General features: G+C 40.2%; 1 protein-coding gene and 1 long non-coding RNA gene across 2 annotated transcripts in view; one reads left to right on the top strand and one right to left on the bottom strand.

Moving 5' to 3' along the window:
* Window positions 1-144: 144 nt before the first annotated feature.
* LOC309345350 lies at window positions 145-20,143 on the top strand. The gene is made up of 7 exons (XR_014158201.1): window positions 145-184; window positions 1,950-3,018; window positions 8,114-8,160; window positions 9,139-9,203; window positions 15,696-15,829; window positions 16,194-16,309; window positions 17,373-20,143. It is a non-coding gene; the product is annotated as an uncharacterized lncRNA (long non-coding RNA).
* The window catches only part of ST6GALNAC5 (ST6 N-acetylgalactosaminide alpha-2,6-sialyltransferase 5), a 139,483-nt gene continuing 125,723 nt past the window's right edge, over window positions 6,778-20,537 (bottom strand). The window contains exons 5-6 of the mRNA XM_081868357.1: window positions 13,925-14,032; window positions 6,778-8,429 (exon numbers count right to left, since the gene is read on the bottom strand). Coding sequence (XP_081724483.1) covers window positions 8,198-8,429; window positions 13,925-14,032 — 340 coding nt within the window. The 3' untranslated portion in view covers window positions 6,778-8,197. The remainder of the gene's footprint in view (window positions 8,430-13,924; window positions 14,033-20,537) is intronic.

Here is a 20,537-nt window from a genome sequence, read left to right as displayed (position 1 = left end):
ATTTTTCGTTCATGAAGCTGGGAGTTGTGGGTTGCATATAGTTAACGTGCTGCTCTGGGCTCCTCTGAAGGAAGATGCAGGGTATAAATCTAAATAATAAATAAATAAAGTGGAACAAAAAAAAAAAAAAAAAGTCTGAAGTGTCTTTAAGTCTGAAGTGCCATAGCAACAGTATCTCTCTCAGGTGAGTGTGATGCAGTTTCTGTTCCACAAGCACAATATCTTGGTAAGTATGCCACACTGTTCTGTGGAATGAAATGGAAACATACAAAACAGACTTTATCAATGACAGTGTTAGCTGTGAATGTTTACAGTGGTACCTCGGATTACAGACGCTTCAGGTTACAGACTCTGCTAACCCAGAAATATTACCTTGGGTTAAGGACTTTGCTTCAGGATGAGAACAGAAATTGCGTGGTGGCGGCACGGCGGCAGCAGGAGGCCCCATTAGCTAAAGTGGTACCTCAGGTTAAGAACAGTTTCAGGTTAAGAATGGACCTCCAGGACGAATTAAGTTCTTAACCCGAGGTATTGTCCTTCAGTCCACTCAACATCATACAGAGGTGAGTGGGCAATCTGTGAGGATAAAAACAAACTGTTACTTCTAAGTGCTGTTTTATGAGGCATTGAAGACTTCAGGCCTGATCCAAAGATGCCCTTTCTTTTGTAAAATGCTGCCTCTTCTCATGGAAGAGCCTTTTCTGATCTAGGAAAGAAATGTGACATCAGAAGTGGCCCAAATCCAGAGAGACACTTGCACAAGACTGCAAGAGACTTTTGCCCAAATCTTGTTCTTTCTTTGTCCTCACTAGAGCAGTGGTTCTTCACCTTTTAGGAGATCATGGGCCTCTTTGATAATTTAATGGACCCCCACCCAATAAATGTGATATGAATTTTTTTTCACCCCACAAACACAGTTTTCAAAGTATCAGGAAGAAAATAGAAGAACATCCCTTCTTTTGCACCTGGTTCATGGACTGTCTGTGGACCACAGGTTAAGAACCTAAGTGCTAGTGTGTATATGTTTTAGCCTGTCTCTTTCCTAATTGGTGCTTCTCTTACTGTAACACATCCTGATGCATAGTGTACTGCACTGAGAGAATACTCTGTTGGATTGTGGAAGAGCTTACTGAACAGCACCAATACATCCCCCCCCCCTTTCACTCACAGTTCTTTGGCCCATACCTCAATAAGCTGGATGGCTCAGTAATGGGAGACAGCGATAAACTTGGTTCAAATAATTTCCTCAGCATGGCCAATTCATCTGTTACCGGGAAGTGAGAAATAACCTTCTTTCTACACCTCTTGATAAATTTATGAATAGATGGTTGCTGAGAATACTTGGCCAGGAAAACCTGGGTCAGAATGACACCCAAGATAATCTAATCATTGTGAATACAATCACAGGCTTCTTCTAGGCCACAATGAGCATAAAATGAGCCACCTTGCCTGTACTATCTTTAAGAAAATGTCAGAAAATTGGAAAATAACTCACCTTTTTAGAGGTAGGTACGCCTGCAAACCTGTGATGATCAAAGACACCACTTTGTCTGATTTGTGGATGAAAAGAAAGCTTCATTCTCAGGATAGTTGGCCCGAAATCCTTTGTAAACAGTTACCTCACATTTAGAAATTCAGCTTTCTTTAAAAACAAATGCACAAAGTGTTTAGAGGAATTTAAGTTCTGAAAAGGTTTTTTTAAATGAAATATACCGATATGCCATTTTTTTTTTACATTGAATTAGTCTTTAAAGGGCTATCTGTGTATAATTCATTGATTCAAGTATCTGACAGTGATTCCACTTTTCTTTTTTCTTTCCATTTGCATTTATCATATTTTATAAAACTAACGCTAAATGTGTTTTATGGACATAAGTTGTCAAAATGACAGTGAATTTAATAGAGGCCTGTTTCACTTGCAATTAAACTCTGTCATCCCCACTCTGTAGGCCTCATCTAGACCTCTCGTTCTACCTAAAAAACTGCCCAGCTGAGTAAAAGCAGCAGACTTTGGATGGATTCTGAGGAGACATGGAGATACAAGTCAAGACGTCCTTCTGAAAAGATAATCTGCTTAGGGAAAAGAGGCAATTAGGTGGGTTATTAAAATACAATTTATGAAACGGAAAAAGCAGTAAGTATGCCGGCAAAGCTGATTAACAGAGGTGAGAAAAGCAATTAGATTGAAATGCAGCAATCCATGCTCAATGAGTCTGAGGGTATGATTCTTTGATGCACAGAGAATGGAAAGCAATAGGATTGTAACATCCACAATCTTTTCCTTTTTTTGGCGCTTGCAGTGTCCAGCAGCTTATTATTGAACGCATCTAATATTCTTGTGAGCACACTCCAATGAAGTATATAGCATTCAAGGTCTGAAGGACTCCAGTTTTGGTGAAATCTTTTGCAACCAAACTGGGGTACTGGATGTGTACAGCAGTGTGTGTTGACACTACTATAGCAGCAGAGGCACTGTTGCTAGATGCATCACAGTATGCAAAGTTACTATGGAACACGGAATGGGCTGTAAGTAGCTTATGGGGCCAAAACATTACATTTCAGAACAGTCCAATGAGGGCTGTGCATGCTTAGTGGCCACAGAGTACAAAATGGGGGGGGGGGAGAAGGGGTGGAATGGAGTACCATAGGATATGGCTAGAACCTTGAACAATCTGTCTATTACAGTCAACTGACCAAAGTATAAAATACAAAATCACAGCCTCACTAGAACCAGTTTATTAACACTGACAAGTGAATAATGAACGATCGTAGCATGTATGAGAGATAAAGCATTCAGATATTTTGCTGCCTGTTCAGTAACAGATTTATTAGTCCCCTCAAGGAAGGTACTCAAAAAGACCCTTTTTGATCAACCAGGAACACTCTTCATAAGAGGCTAAAGAATGTTTTCTCCAAGCCATTGATAAAATCTACAGTAGAAGAAAAGGTGAAAGGCCATTTCGATTTCTGCAGCTATCCTGGAAGGGAACCTTGGGAAATCTACGATCTTCTTACAAGGTAAAGCAATAAAACTGCTCTTCTATTTAGAAATGGCATACATTTGTCAGAGGCAGACTAAGGCCAAGTAACTGTGTTGTACATGGCCCATTAGCTGATGCGTGTAACTCTGGGACTTCCACATCTTCTATTTTCTGTGTAGCCATATATTTGACTTGCACTAGGTCCAAGGGGAGCAGATAAGGAGGCAAACCAGCAACACAAATTATTCCCATTGACATACTTCAATATAGACCCCAAAGAGTCTCACAGCATCTGACATGCCTGAGACATTGGAGAGACAGTGAAGATTCAGAGCCAGTAATGCATGGTATATCTATGCCAAGCTGCTTAATGTGCTATGTCTGACTTCCAGATTAAGGGCAGTGCTAGCAACACATTTGATTGTGCCCAGTATAGGTCTAAGAAAGGAGGGCAGAGTTCCTTTTAAAGAAAATCTAAGGCCAGGAAACGGAGGCCCTGTACAAAATCAAGTTCACACTTTTTACAGTGCACACCTGTGTGGCTTAAAGCTCTTTTTGCATTGGGGCTGCTTAAGTTTACCCAGCACGAAAAGAGCTTTTACGCTCTTAGTGTTGCTTGCTCAGTGGTTCTGGGAGTGTTAGGGGTGCTCTCACGAGACTTCCAACAATCTGACTTCCCCGATTTGCCCGCACATAGTTGAAATCACACAAATTAAGTCTGCGTAAAATACGGGCATACTGTACAAGGCCAAGGCAAATAGACTCTTCTGTTCTCCAGCCTTTCTGAGGACAGTTTTTGCAGTTCCTTTCTTATAGGTGTTGGATGTGATTATGAGTTTCTAGGAATGGTAATTAAAATAGCAATGACAATAATATCCCTGCAGAGACACACTATAGTGACCTGTTTTTTCCAAAACTCCACTTCTCAAAGCTTTTATTTTTATCTTTGTTGTACTTTTGTGTAAGTGTGGAAACTAATAGAGGTGCTTTCAAGGTTATGCTGAAAAGGCTGTAGCATCCCAGGGTCTCTATTTAGGGAAGCTTTGGTATTTGTGTTAACGACACAAACACTAATGGAGCCTAAAGTACAAGCAGGTATGGAATTAAGTGTTTTTTCTTCCAGCATTCAATCCACCTTCCTCTTTTCTGTTAGCAGCCACACACAATAACAAAAATCAATAAAAACTGTGGCAAATACATTGCGCAAGTGTGAATGTTCTCTGCAGAAACAAGAGGCATTCCCATGCTTTTAAAGGGAATGGTATCTGGGCTGCTGATAGCATCCGAGTCACAACTTGGGAGACAGGGCTTTTGTAATGTGCAAAAGGAGAGAAAGCATCACTACCTTGTCTGGTTTGTAGGTTCTGCCCCTCCCCAAAATTATACTACTTTTGCGAACCTACTATCTCTCTTCCCCCCCCCCACTCCAGTGTGCCATGGGACAACAGTCTGATGAAGATGGGAGTATAGACTATATAATGTACTGCACTCGGTCCTAACCTAGATGAGGGTTAGTCAACACGATGGCCTCCAGCTACGGTTGGATTCCAGCCCTCATCAGTGCCAGTTCATATGGCTAGTGGTCAGGGATGGTAGGAATTGGGAGTTCAGCAACATCTGGAAGGCATATAGAACCTGCAGGTCAGGCACCAAAACAACAATCTACTTTCCTCCCTCCCTCTCCCAATGATCCCTCTTTCCTCTGCAACTATTTCTTAAAGAAGCAGTTCCATAATAACAGATATGCTTAGACAAGACAAATGGTTCCAGACATATTTATTCTGCCAAGTTTTAAATGAATTGTCATTTTCTTCTGATGCTGCTTGTAAGTTTGTTTTTTAAATGTGATTCTTAGTTTTTATTAGTGTTTATTGTAAAGCTGCGTCTTTATAGTTATGAATCACTTTGGGGATGAAAAGGCCATGCAGTTTATTTAAAATTATACATCAATATATAATAATAATATAAATATTAATAATAATCACTCTCCCAAAGTAATTACTTGAATTTTCAAGGGTAGATTCCTGCTTCCGGAATTTTGTTTTACAAATACAGGACTGCATTCACCTGTATATAGTGTGGCTTGTCAAACATTGTTCTTATACTCAGCCCTAGCTAACACTGCTAACTCCGTTCTCTCTCTTGGAGAAGCATGGGCTGTCAAAGTCAAGAGTTCATAACCTGAAAGTAATCTATCTATGCTTCAAGCCTGAGCTTGTTCTTTCTGCAAGTTTTGACTCCTTGTGAATACTTCTACATGATTTCCCCCTTCTTTCATTTTTATATATGCTTCTTCTAAATATCAGCTAATCTGAAAGCTCCTTATTCTGCCACATCAGTTTCTTTATATGCCTTCCACTTTTATTTCTTGTTGGCATTGGTTGCAACATACCACCTTTAAGAAATGCCCATCCATCTTGAAATCGAGTATTTCAACCATGGATCTCTCACTCACTAGAAATTGTCAGCTAGGCAATGGAGGAATTTGTTGGACCTTACATTGTTAGCAGTTTGCATTCCAGTAGATACCAGGGTAGTCAAAGCACTCAATGACTGCTATATATCTCCTTTTTGAATGTTTGGTAATCTGCTGTAGGAAGGCATCATCTAAGTCTTCAGTCTGGCTTGGAGGTCTATAGGAGTTTTTACCCAAATGCCTTCCATGCCCCAAGTCAAAGGTGTACACATCCTTTACATATAATATTTGGTCTATTCCTTTTGAATAGGTGATAGCCTTCAGTTATTACATTCCACTCACAAATCTCATCACACCAGGTTTCAGTAAACCCTAGCCAGTTATTTGCTATCTTAATAGTTGAAGTTCATCTTGTTTGTTTCCCACGCTCTGTGCATAGTATAGAGATAACTGAACCATGAGGCATTCCCTCCAGCTGCTTCTTGTTTCTTTCCTGCATTTTAGCAGTTTCCTGTACATCAGTTAAGTATCCCCAGTATTTGGTTCCCCGTGTCCTCTGATTATCTCCCTCCCCCTCAGAATTCAGTTTAAAGCAAACTCATTCTTGCCAGCTACTGGAAGGTACAATCCATCTCTTGTAAGAAGTCTTCCATGGAAGTGGGGACAATGGTCAAAGAAACCAAATCTTTCCCAATGAAACTATTTGCACAGCCTGTTTTTATCTTCCATTATTTTTTTCCTCGGCCATGACCTTCAACAGGAAGGAGTGATAAAATAACCACATCTGCCCCCAGGGTTCTTCAACTTCCTATTTAGAATCTCACAGTCCCTTGCAATATGTTGAAGTCTTTGTGGCAGTATCATTTCTACTCACATATGGCTCAGCCCCCACTTCATTTTCAGTAGTCAGAAGCAGCTGCATGCAAGAGAGACAATTCCCCTCAATATAACCAAGGTCACAGAGTGGTCTGTTCCTCTATGGCACCTGGAGGACCTGGAACTTGATGGTATACACTAGGGTTCAAATACTGCAATCCTTCCTCTCTCTCCCCCCCCCCCATGCTGTAAGAATAGGGAATCATACAGCAAGACTCACTTGATCCCTACAGATTCTGAAGTTGAGCTCAAATAGAAAGAGAAATTTCAAATCACCCCTAGGCACAGCTCCTGTGTATTATGGTTTTCAGTGCTGAGCAATTTAAAATAACCTGACCCCTTGATGGCAACCTAACTCTATTTTTAGTGCCTGTGATGTGAAAGGATTTCATCATTTGAACTACTGGTGTATGGCAGTGTGCAATAGGTCAAGTAATTCTCGGCAATTCCTTTGAAGAAGTGATTTGACTTTGAGCATTTGTGAGGTGAAAGGACAAATAACACTGAAAATGAAATCCTCTTTATTCATCAGCCAGGTATAATCCCACAAAAACAAAATGTGCAAGTATCAACATACAGAACTATTAGTGCCATTCAGTCTGATTTGAAAGAATTTCATATTGTCCAGTGCATCTCAAAAGAAACCGGCACCTTTTATTCATGTTGAGTCAGGACCAACATTAGATCCACATAGAATTCGTTGGACTCAATCACTGAACCACGCAGTCTGCTTAGCACACCTCAAAACTTACATGAAGTTGGTTGACGAGGTGGAAACTTCCTCTGCGTTCACCTGCCTTCCCTCAGCTGCTACTTAGTTATACACAAACCCTGTATTTACAAAGGTCTGGGCTCTGCTATGCCCAGAGAAGGATGCAGTCAGCCTTTGTTGGTTTCGTTACTGCCCCCACGTCGGCCTGTATAGCTTCTGTCATCATCATAACAATGATTTTTGTAAAACGCTTTTATAAATTTGAAAAAAACAAACTAAGCAATTGCTCGCAGAGCATATGCAAAAACAACACACCAACACCTGCACGTTAGTGGCTCAGCTTGCTTAGAACACCTTTTGGTCAGGTAGGCTGAGGGCAGCACAAGGTCAGACTACTGTGATACTATGGAAAGTGAGTTGCTAGAAATACAAAAAGACTAAAAACAATGACTGAGAGATGGAAAGTCCCTAAACTGGTCCTCTGCATTTCTCTTTATTTGTGTGTGTGATGCCGCATACTGTAATACTGTAATTTTGGGCACCCATCTCTGCTAGAGCTTCACCTAAAGATGTGCTTGCTGTCAAATGGCTTGATGCTGGAACAGAGCCCAAGAGTAAAAAAAGAAATAAATAAAGCACATAGCTTCCAGATCAAATATTAATTACATGCTAGATAGAATCATCTTATATTTCAAAGAGAAAACGTATAAACAAGAAGCTGGGCCTTAAACCAGCAGCAGTATATAAATCCTCAGTTTTGGAGGGATTATGAAAGATAAATAACCATATCATTGTGAAATAGAAAAATACTGGATTGCATTAAAAAACCTCCACTAAGTAAGTAACTGTTAAATGTCACTATGAAAACCCAGCGGCAACGTGCCTTAAAAACATAAAGAATTAAACATCTCTTGAATTATTCTTATTATACCACAGGTTTCTTCATCCCTTTCCTCCTCTTTTTAACAAATCACATACACATATGTGAGGCTGATGGACAGAAGTTAAAATGTTCAATTAAGATACAACTGGATACCAAATGTCCATTTTAGGTACTCCTTTGCAATAACTTCCTGAATATTGTAGCAGTTTTTATCCGCAAACCCTCTTAACCTTTCTTTTTTCCAGGTTGGCTTGCTCTGATACAATGTTCAGTTCCCCTGAAGCCTGATACAGTAAGTGATTGTGATTACAACTTTGTGCGTTCATTCCTTAGAATACCGTTTTAATCTTAGCATGAGTTATAGGAAGTGATTCTGGTTTCCAGTCTGGCTGAAAAAAGTGAATATTGAATGTCCGGGCCCAATTCTCGAACACTCGTTTTTCTGTGATAAAACGATGATGACTGCCCTTTCTTCCCCGTTCATGTGAAATGTACATTGTACATTCATCAGGTCCTACAGGTTCGTAATAATGATAAGGTACTGAAGGATGATTAGGAACCCTGCAGAAGGAAAGAGAAAATAGATTGAAAGCCCAGGTGTACAATTGAAAAGAGATGCTATCATTAATAAACTGATAGGTCAAAATCCTCCTCCTTCTTTTGGTCCCAGCTCATTGCTGAATTTTGAACATTTTTTAAAAATAGTATTTTAAGCAGTGTTTAAATTATTTCCCTGAATCTTACTAATATTGCTACTCTAAAAGAAGGCATTTGAGTGTGCTGGAAGAATTCACAACATTGTTACACTGAGCATGTGAAAGCTTGATGCTTGAAATAGGTATATGTTTAGCTTAGATTTTGAGAAAGAACCTGCAGAGGCATTCAGAGGAACAGGCTGCCAAATGGAAAGCCGACTCCAGCCCTTTGATTCTGCAATTCAAACGCATGAAAGTCCTTCCAGCAGGGCACATAGGATAAAAGCGCATTTCACTGTAGCCCTAGCTGTGGGATGTCAATAGCCATTGTCATGTGATTTTTAATGGGAATAGAAGTTGTTTACAAAGAAAATTTAATTTAGCAGTAGTCATTTTATTATTTTTGTATGTGAACATTAAAACAGCTAACTACTGTCCTAGGGAAGAAAAAGAAACATAACCTCCATCCCATGCTATCCTGCGGGGTGTGTATAATTTAGGGCACAGCATTTAGAAGGTCTGCCCAAATAATTTTAGCCATGAATTGGTTCAAATGCATTTCCTCTCTTTGTCAGCTGTAGGTTCTTGGAAGAAAAGTTCCTGCATTTAATTCCAGCACCATTTCAACAAAGAAGAAATAGTGAGTGACCTGTACTTGTTTGCTTTTCTCTCTGTGTTTTAAAGCCTGTGACTTTGGTACAGTTTTCTCCACCTTACCGAAGTCGTGTCCAATTTAAGCAAACAAAAACAAGACAACACAAAAACCAATCTGGCAGAATAAAATGTACAAGTGACCACAACAGAAGATTTGCTGGGCACCAGTTCCATATCTATCCTGCTACACACAGCAACTAAATGTGCTGCCTGCAGAGCAATGATTCTGGCCTGCTTTCCCTTTACAAAGGCTTCCTAAAATTGAATTAGTCATCTTTTAACATACAGGTGCACAGAATCCTTGGGAAGTTAGACTTCAGCATTTGGGCTGTTATGTTTTAAGCCAGGCACCCCCAACCTGTGGCCCTCCAGATGTTTTGGCCTACAACTCCCATGATCCGTAGCTAACAGGGCCAGTGGTTAGGGATGATGGGAATTGTAGTCCAAAACATCTGGAGGGCCGAAGGTTGGGGATGCCTGTTTTAAGCTATGTTGTCAATGCAATACTGGAGGTGCTATTTGTAATTTTTGCTACAAACATACAGGTACACATTACCTGAGCAAAAAAGTACTGCATTACAACAGTTCTATTCTCTTGGGGGAAATGTGACTTTCTCCACCTCCTTCCTTACAAAAATCCTCTAAACCAGGATGAGTGACTAAACACCTTGCAATTATTAAAATAAGGAAGGGTGTTAAACCTAGATGTGAAGGTTTATAGAAAGTTGTGGGTCATTGTTTGGAAGGACTGCATGTTTGTGGAAACTTTGCTAGGGTTTTATCAGCCTGTTTTGAGAGGACTGGTAATGTCTTAAACTTCTGTTTTCTGTCTTGTTTCCAAGCGAGAAAAGATCCTTTCATTCGCTGTTTTGGCACCACAGGTGCATCTTGTGGCTGTTGCATGTTGGCCGTGGGAAGGATGTACATTTTTTCAGGATTCTGTCAGGACTGGTCCATGTATTTGGAGTGTTAAATAGACACAAAAGGCAATATTTATAAAGCTATACTGCTTTGATCCGTTATTACATAACACTTTAACTGTGCAAAGCAGTTCCTCATTTTGTTACTCGGCCACTCTCAGTATATTCATTCTATCTAGCTTTATTTCCATTACACAACAGTGGCTTTAATTTTATACAAATATTAAAAATTGCTTTTCTGAATGTATGAGCATTTTATAACTTACACAACTCCGCTAGAAAAATGTATGACTAGAACTTTATCTACAAAAGCCATACTTTGGAGTGAAAATGGGTATATGCATTCAATTATTTTAAAACGTGTCAAAAGTAGATTGAGAGATTCTGGATTAAATTAATGTAAGATTTTCATTTTAGTTTAACACGACAAAAAAATCGGTATATTAAAAGGTTAAATAATAATAATGCCCTAGTTTGATGCCGTAAATGTGGATATAGATGTTCTGATCCAGAAAGCTTGAACTGTGGTTCTGTGCATGGATCACTCTTTGGATATGATCTCCAGTAGACAAGAGAGTTCTTTGCACATTTGTGAAACTGTATGTGTGTGCAATTAATTTCTAGCAAGAAGATGTGCAGTGCTGTGTCACATGAATGGCGCTAAGCAAGTAGTTTGCCCTGTCAACTCTGCTATTACTAATAACCTATTCAGGAGGGCTACTGGAATTACTGTCACCCATCCATATCTAGCTGGTAATCTGCAATCAGATCCTATAAGGAAGGGCAGAAGTACCGTATTTTTCGTCCCATAGGACGCTCCGTCCCATAGGACGCACCTAGTTTTTTGGGGGGGAAATAAAGGAAATTCCCCCCCCCTTTATTCCCCCCCCAAAGCAGGTCGGGGAAACCGAACCAGGTCGAGGAACGGCGCTGCGCCTCCCTGCTGTCCCCCAAGCTTGTGGGGCTGGCCGATGTCTGCCTCAGGCGGCAGGCTGCTATCCGCAGCGTGGGGAGCCCTGCGGAGAACTCCCGCAGGGCTGCCTAGGCTGCGGATGTCTTCCTGAATACGGTAGGTGTTTTAAGAAATACAAAACCACCACTTCTTTGTCCTCTCTATCTTGGCATTTGTGTTGTATGCAAAATCACTTGTACTGGTGGGAACATCATGTATTGTGTTACTACACATTGTAAGGAAAAAACCACTAGTTGAGCTAGAAATTACAAGAAGCACAAAACCACTAAGAATTACCGTATTTTTTGCCCTATAGGACGCACTTTTCCCCCTCCAAAAATGAAGGGGAAATGCGTGTGCGTCCTATGGGGCGAATGCAGGCTTTCGCTGAAGCCTGGAGAGCGAGAGGGGTCGGTGCGCACCGACCCCTCTCGCTCTCCAGGCTTCAGGAGAGCTGCAGCGCCAGTCCCACAAGGTCGGGGGACAGCGGGGAGGCGGAACGCCACCATCCCGCTGTCTCCCGATGTGGTTTGGAGGCTGACGGCGGGGAGACGCGTGCTTCTCCCCGCCGCCAGCCCCGCAAGCTCCAGGGACAGCTGGGAGGCGCAGCGCGTCCTCCCGCTGTCCCCGGACCTGATCTGCAGGCGGAGAAGAGCACTTCTCCCCGCTGCCGGCCCCACAAGCGCCTGGGGGGGAAATAATTTTTTTTCCCTTTATTCCCCCCCCCCCCAAAAAAAAAACTTGGTGCGTCCTATAGGCCGGTGCATCCTATGGGGCGAAAAATACGGTACATGTGGGATGATGGAGAAAAAGCAGCTAAGAACAATGTTTGAGATGGAAGTAGCATGTGGATATCCTACAACAAAGGAATAAGTAAGTGATCTTCCAAATAAACAGAAAGCACTTTCACTATTTGATGCTTCTACATTGCTAGTTAGTGGAAATGGCCCTACTAGGAGATCTCGTCTATACCACTGATCCACCCTCATCCATCTGAAAATGCAGAGCATTATGTAGACTGGGATCTCTCATGTCTCTTGGGCCAGATGATTATTACTCCAGTCCCAAACACCTTCAAACTGAGTTTGGATAACTTTTAATGATTTTATCTCTCCAGTGTGAATAACCCAGATTAAGAATGATGTGCTAACTCCCACACTTTGCAATTAAATTTTCATGCTAGCAAATGAAATGCATGAGCAATTTATATGAGGAAGTTGATAGTCATCCTCATTTATTAATATATTATAGCAGATGCTGTTTTACTGCTCTGTGATACTGGACATTAATCAGTGCATTGTCAGAGTTAACGTGCTTATTAATATCACAGCTGGGAGACGTTTATAAGGGGCTGTTTGTAAAATGCACTCTAGTTCCCTAAAATGGCATCATGCAATAGCCAGATCTTCCATCAATAGTGCACAGAAATATAGCAGTGTTTCCAGCAGCAGCGATGGGGAGAAGAAAAGGCAACTCAAGTGTCTCTTCCATTCAGCTGTCAGAACTTGCACAATGTTATTGCACTACTTCTGGGAGGAAGCAATCATGTTGCCTCAGTGGAGAAAATAAACCCTGAATCTTTATCATTAAACCACTAGTATACATTACAGACAAGCATACTAGTAAAAGATTTAGGATTTTATTTGTCTCTGCCTCTCCCAACCCAACAGCTTCTCATTTATTTCATTCACTAAGAGGGCAGGTAGAGGCATTCTCAGTGACTCAGGCCTCTGGAAGACAGTTCCAGAGCTGAGTATAACCAAAACTTTGAGAAGCATCTTAAGATACGTTTATTTAATCTGTCCCTGGCAATCAAGGTTAAGTCAGTGGTGATGTAGGGAATAGAAGTACAGTTGTGCCTCGCAAGACGAAAATAATCCGTTCCGCGAGTCTCTTTGTCTAGCGGTTTTTTCGTCTTGCGAAGCATCCCTATTAGCGGCTTAGCGGCTATTAGCAGCTTAGCGGCTTAGAAAAAGGGGGGGAGGGAAAAAACTCGCAAGACGTTTTCATCTTGCGAAGCAAGCCCATAGGGAAATTCGTCTTGCGAAGTGCCTCGAAAAACGGAAAACCCTTTCGTCTAGTGGGTTTTTCGTCTTGCGAGGCATTCGTCTTGCGGGGCACCACTGTAAATGAAATCTTTAACTTTTATTTTAACATAATTCCTACCCAACAGAGCATCCTGAATGTTGATTATTCAGCAAGATCTGCTAGGGCTCAGCTCACACCAAATTTGGCAGATATGAGACAGAAGCCACATCTCTTCCACTTGCAGAGGTTTGAGGGTGCGGATGGTGTGAGGTAGACTTCTCAAAATTTCTCTCTGCATGAATCAATCTCCCCAACCCCTGAATTGTTCCCTGGACACATGAAGTATCTAAAGGGCACAGCAATCCAAGTGAAGAGGTCATATGCAACTGACATTCCACTTTTTGTAAATGTGTGCGCACGCACGCACACTATTCACTCTGCTTCTTCACTAAGAAAATTGTTTGCAAAATCTTTTAAATTAATATTTCCCAGTGCTTTCCTCCTCTCCCCCCACCCCAAGATTAATTTCATGCCAGTTACAGCATTACGTTTAGCTGATAAATATTCAGAGCCTAAAAGAAACTAACAAGATGTGGATTAATTCTCTCTCACAGTACAAACAAAAACTTAATATTTTATGCTGTGTAATTAAATGCTGTTTGTTGTTTTCAGAACCCAATCATGGGACTGCTAATTAACGGCCTCAGGAAAATCATACACGTTTTATGGATAGTATAAAATAGACTCATATATTTATCCATAACACTGAATTTTGCAAGCTAATCATAAATCCAGATCAAAATTTACCTGCAGAAATCTGGTGACACCATGCCATAGACGTCTATCCTGTCACATAGTTCTAATGCGATGCTCATTGTAAACCAACCAGTGCTCAGCCAAGTGTTCGACTTCTTCCTGAAAACAAAAACAATAAAGTTCCTAGGCTGACAAATAACACTTGTGACAGATGTCCACGATACAGCAGGTTTTTAAAGTTATATATTAAAAGTTTATAAACATTGGGCAGCCAACATTCTTTATATATACTCTCCCACCATGCAATAAACTTATGTCCTGGTTGCGAACAACTGTATTTGGTAATTGCATTTTTCATGTTAATAATGCAAAGAGAAGTATTATTTACCTTAGCGTTTTGTTGAATAATAGTCACCTTAAAACCCTGTATTTGCATTATTCCTGCAGATTAACAGGAAGGAAAAATCCTCATAACTTCATCTAGTTAATCTAAGAGTTACTGGATGTACATACACATTTTAAGTCGGTGCAATATACGGATCCTGCAACATAACAATCCCATTGCACTACAGCGATGTTTCAAGGCAACTTGAGGCATTATGCTTAAGTAACAGTATAAACAATTCTGCTACTGTGCAATGATGTTATTCACCATGCTACTAATGAAGTAACTATGTGGACAATGTTGCAACTGATACTTAAAACTGACAGCAGCAAATGGTACTAGAAAAGGAGCCCTACTCTACTTGACTAGCACAGGATGTCATTGTAGCAATATGGCTACATACTACCCTTCAAGCAAACACAGCTGTATTAGGAAAGCATCTTCCATGATGAGCTCCATTTGTAACAGGGTCTTGAGAAAGTGTCCCACCTGTGTTAGACTCCCTAATCACCTTATGAGCAGCAAACATTTTCTTGGCTGTTGAACTGTGATTGCAATATGTTTGACAACCAGTTCCACATAAACCTTATCAAAGCAAAAATGGTGGAAAAGAGCAAATCTTTGTTGTATTTTATGGCTTCTCCTCCCCTGTGATAAGTGCAGATACTCCTTAATTTGTTATTCCCATCAACTCTCAAGTGTATGTGTTTAAGACTGTGATGGTAAAACCAAATTTTAGCTCCAAACGTTTAAGCATTCTGAACATGCTTAATCCACCATGTTAGGGTTTTGTTTTCACGGCTACCAAATATCCTGCAGTTCTCACCAGGAAATCTCCATGCCTCTGCTTTCAGAATACTGAATCAGGTGTGCTGTAATAACCTATCAAGATCAAGCTTTCACACTTCCTCTCAAAAAGGATACACTTATTCATATAAGATTCTTCCCAGAACAGATAGCATATTAATTGAATGACCAATTTCCTAGCTTACAGAGCATTGACAAACTGTGAGGATTTTAAACTAGTGATTGAAGTTCTCAAGGGGAAGTCACATATGCCAAATTTTCTTACTGAAAGGAGTCCAAGGACCGATGTAAATGATTAGTGCTACTTCAAATGTAAGAATGAGTAAGAAATCAGTATTGTATCTGAACTCTTTGTATCCATGTGAAAACACAACAGGGATGTGAGTCCTTGGACTCTGAGTTGTCTTGGATCTAGTTATCATTGAAGTGCTAAGCTTGTGACTCAGATGTACTACCTTGGAGTGCAGGGGGGGGGGGGGAGAGGAAGAGCAATCATGTTAGTCCCTATCTGCAATTGAACTTGGTATATCCCAGACAGAGGCTTGCTTCCTCAGAAGGAAGTAGGCTCAGGTTAGTAGTCTGTCTGTCTCACAGGCATCATTTATTATATTCCCTACTCCTGAAATGTAGCATGAGGTGACTTTCATCATAAAACCCTGCATATGGAAAACGAACCAGGAAGAAAGCTAAGGTGAAGTGCTCCATAAGAAGACAACTCCTCATCAACCTTTTGAGCTAGTTAGAAGCAGCACTTACTTGAAAAGGTGGGTTTCAACGAGCTATTCCTTTTTTATTTATTTTTTAAATCAGAAGAGCTAAAGAACTACTGCTAAACAGGCTTTTTAGTCAACAAAGACAGCTGAGAATAACTATTTTCCAGCTTCACATCACTATATAATGGGTTATAGACATTGTATATATTCCTCTCGATGTATGCACGATTGGGCTGACATACCTCCATTACTTGAAGAGCAAGGTTTCATTTGCCATCTGTTGACTATTTGTTTAACCCCCGATACTGACAAGCCTAAACCTGTTCTGACAAATTCCCTATAGCATGCAAGCAACCAACCAACCAACCAACCAACCAAACAAACAAACCAGATTGTATCTTCTTATCACTTTCAGAGCCAAGACTCCTCTAAAAATGACTCCATCAACATGAACATAGCAAACGCTGCTGCCACGACTGTGCCACTGCCACTCCAAACCCACCCGTGCCTTACATCAGGCATGTCCAACAGGTAAATCATGATCTACTGGTAGATCACAGGGTGTTCCTGATAGATCCTGGTAGATCTTTGGCCCCTCAGTGATCTCCTCCCCCCCCCCCAAAAAAGAGGGGGGGGACAACTGTGGCTTCCTAAAATAACCTCAACAACTTTGGTCCATCCAACGACAATAGGTAGATCACTGCCAGTTTTTTTATTCTGTTAGTATTGGGAGTTGGATGCCTTACATAATACTGCTGGTCACACCACTGGGCCCATCTAGAAGAGTATTGTCTACCCTGACTGTCAGTGTTTCTCCACGATTTCAACAAAAGTTCTTTCCACACCTACCTGGAGATGCCAGGAATTAAACCACCTGGACCTTTATTTTGTGCTACACAAAAGGAATGTGAATCTTTTATCTTCTATCTCAGGTGACCTCATGCATCTGTTCCCCACACATTTCTAATTAACACAGAAACACCTTATTAAACTATAGGATGATAAGGATCTGAACAAGACCTTTAAAATGTCTGAAGGTCTGTAAACTTCAATGTACACTGGTAGACATTGCACAATTTTTACACCACACCACCCCCTCACTTCAAAGAAAAAAATGTTAGTTCTGGTAACACATTGTGGGTGAAGGTGATGTTCTAGATTAATTCAACCAAAAACCAGAACCATAAACCATAACACTTCTTAAATGTATGTTGGCCTGGATTCAGAAAAGTGATGTGCAAACATTCTTCTGCGTGTGATTTGTCCATGCTGCATTACGGCAATTATCTACAAAGAGGTATGCTGAGCAGTGTGTAAAAAACAACAGCATATCTGAGTAGAATAACTGTCTTATTAATCTGCTTGTTACTTATGGCAGAATTCATAATTTCACTAGCTAGAAAAAAGCATTATTAGCTACTGTGGACTCTTACAAAAGGAAGGGCAGGTGATGATTATTAATAAATCTTAATGGAAAATAATGGGTGCAAAGTCCAACAAGATAAAGAAGGTAAATCTGGAAGGACCAGTTTTAAAATTGGTTTTATAGCATAAAAAACAAAGTAAAGGTTACACTGCTTTGTGTTTCTTTCAGAAAGAACTGAAAAAGGGTTCTTACAAAAGACTGTCTCCTGCTTTTACACCTACTACCTTGTAAAGAAAGAAAATGAAGACATGACATGTGCTTATTGAGGAAATCATATACTCTTTTATGTGATGAAGTAACACACTGTCCTGATAATTCTGTGGAGCATACTAAATTACAATTAAAGGCCTTTCTGCTCTATCAAAATCTCATTTATAATCTCTATGGAAATGCTCTTCCTGCAGTTATTTCATTTATGCTTCTTTTATCTAATTACTGTAATATTGGTTCTGAATCATATTTTCTTAATGGACTTTTATTCAATTATAAACTTATTCTCAAGTACAGTTAGTTCGTAATAGAAAAGTATATTGTTCTTCAGCCTGTCATTTGCTGTCCCATTTAATGGCTGTTATTTTCTAAATGTTTTTAACAGGGCATAATGCATCAGTCTTTTCAATCACAATTCTAAAGATTATTATAGAAACTGAGGTGTCAGCTATTGTACCTATGTAGTCTGATATTTACAATTTATTGTGGCAACCTGGTGCTTGTTAAAACCTTTCCAAAATGAACCTATATTAATTAGGGTAGTATGTCACTCACAATAGCTTTTCTTCTCCCAATTTCCTTTTAACTCAGCCTTTCTTTATTAGGCAGTAATTCTAGAGTCCTAGTTTCAATATAGTTAAGTGTTGTCATGTGTATGTCAACTGCAGCTCAAATTCAGACTTTCTTAGTTGAAGGAACACATTTTTGGATACTTCTACATCTAGGTTCAAGCCTGGTTTGGGGACTGAAATAGCCTTGGTGTTTATTTATGCCAGGAGCCGTACAAGGGGAATGCATCCCTATTGGTTCTGCTGGACCACTTGGTAGCATTCAACATTTAGTTGCTCACAGTATACTAGTATAGGGCACTGGTCCTAAATGGTTAGAATTTCCCAGAACATGGTGCTGGAGGAGTATTGCTTTAGCCCCTTGTTCTGTGAGGTCCTTCAGGGCACAGTTTTACCCCTTGCACTTTTAAAATCTACGTGAAGCCCCTAGCTGGGGTCATTTGGGGTTGTGTGCCATTAATATGCTAATGTGTTCCCCTGCTTTATTTCTCATTTTCAACTGAAAACAAGGGAGCTAGGCAGCCATTGCCTGAATACAGTGATAGACTGGATGTAGACTAAAAGCTGAGGCTCAATCCAGGCAAGACAGAGATACTAATGGTCAGGAAGCTGATCCAATATTGGAAATAAAACCTTCTGCATAGCACGTTTTAGGCTGACTTTGAATATGCTAGTTTGCTCTGAGATGGGGGCTTTTTGGGTACAATATTGAAGGCATTCACCTATCCACCTGAGGTCAAACACTAACAGAGCTTTTATGCCAACTAAGTTTGCCTCCAGGCCAACACTTAGACAGGAATAACCAGCTGTACAGATATAAGATGGGGGGCACCTGGCTTGCCAGTAGAACATGTGAAAAGGACCAAGCAGACCACAAGCTTAAGGAGTGTGATGCAGCAGCAGAAAGAAAGCTAATGCTATTCTAGGCAGCATCAACAGAAGTATAGTGGAAGTAATAGTCAAGGGAAGTAATAGTCCTACTTTATTCTGCCTTGGTCAGGACACATCTGAAAACTGTGTTCAGTTCTGAGCACCACAATTTAAGGAGGATATTGACAAGCTGGAACGTGTGCAGAAGAGGGCGACCCAGGCGATAAAGGGTATGGAAGCCAAGACTTATGAGGAATAAGTTGAGGGAGTTGGGTATGTGGAGTTCTGAGAGGAGATATGATAGCCATCTTCAAATATCTAAAGGGCTGTCACATGAAAGATGGAGGAAGCTAGTTTTTTTTCCTGCTCCTGAGGCCAGTGGCTTCAAGTTACAAGAAAATAGATTCTAACTAAACATCAGGAAGAACTTTCTGAACAGCTGTTTGACAGAAGAACTGACTGTCCTTCCTTTGAGGTTTTTAAGCTGAGGTTGGATGGCCATCTGTCATGCACGATTCAAGTTGAGATTCCTGCATTGCAGGGGGTTGGACTAGATGAGCCTTGGAGTCCCTTCCTACTCTACAAATCTATGATTCTATTATATAATGCAATATCCAATAAGAATTGGGAGAGAGAGCCTAGAGCTTCAGTGCCGCTAACTTACTCCTAGACACATTTTCTCCAGTAGTCTCTTTGTTTCCACAGATCTAACTTATGGTGCTCACTAGCATACCCTACTTTGTGATCTACAAAATTCAGACCCTCCCAAGGTGATTCACACTTAAAAAAATAAAATAAAAACAATTTAAAGCAGAAGATATAAAGTCATTAAACCATCCAACATAATACCACAGATTCAGAGCAACAACATTTACATGACAGGCCAACAACCTCATTCACATAAAAGCTGCTCAGAACAGCAAAACTTGAAGGTCCAGGATTTTCAAAAGGATAGGAAGGTGTGCTCACTTTTAAAATGAAGAACTTTTCCAAGCATACAGCAGCTTGGGATATGAAAATCATATTTTCCCTTTGCAGTGTGCCTCAAAAGACTTCCATTGCGGATAACGGTATTTTGAAATGGAAAGTGCAGATAACTTTATTAGATAGATTTACTTCTTTCTAAAGTGAGCTCTTAATTTATACATAAATGCATTAAGTGGTGCTTATGCTGTCATTATGTTTTTACTATGTAATGAGTAAATAACTAATAAAAATAAATGCATCTTTTGAAGGAGGGGTGATATCATTTCCAGCCCTATCTAGAGAAACATATTAGTCACCTATTTTTTTTTTATAAAAAAATGATTTGAAGATCTGTTTGCAAGCCATAAATAGGCTCATAAAGAGCTAAGTATCATAATAACTTGGCCTTTCAAAGATGGAAGTATAAGAAGGCACACTTTAGAGGCACCTAATGTATGAATAATGTGTATTTGTTTTACAAGAAGCTTTACAGCTGCAATGTTCCAAGAATGCTTATATTCAATAAGTAGCCATTATAATTCACAGAATGGCAGCATAGGCTCCATAAAGCAAAACCCATCAATTCTGATTTTTCAAAACCAGTAAAAATCTGCTTTCAGGTATATTAACTAAAGTGAGATTTAAATTCAGCATCGATGTTCTTTCTGTGTTACTCTGCAGTTCTGTTTGCTGACAGTATTTGGCACACACTGGTTTT

This window comes from Podarcis erhardii, assembly GCF_964252035.2.
Source record: "Podarcis erhardii genome assembly, chromosome: 6".
Classification (NCBI taxonomy): domain Eukaryota; kingdom Metazoa; phylum Chordata; class Lepidosauria; order Squamata; family Lacertidae; genus Podarcis; species Podarcis erhardii.
Note: the sequence above shows the minus strand (reverse complement) of the source record. Positions and strands in the feature narration are given on the sequence as shown.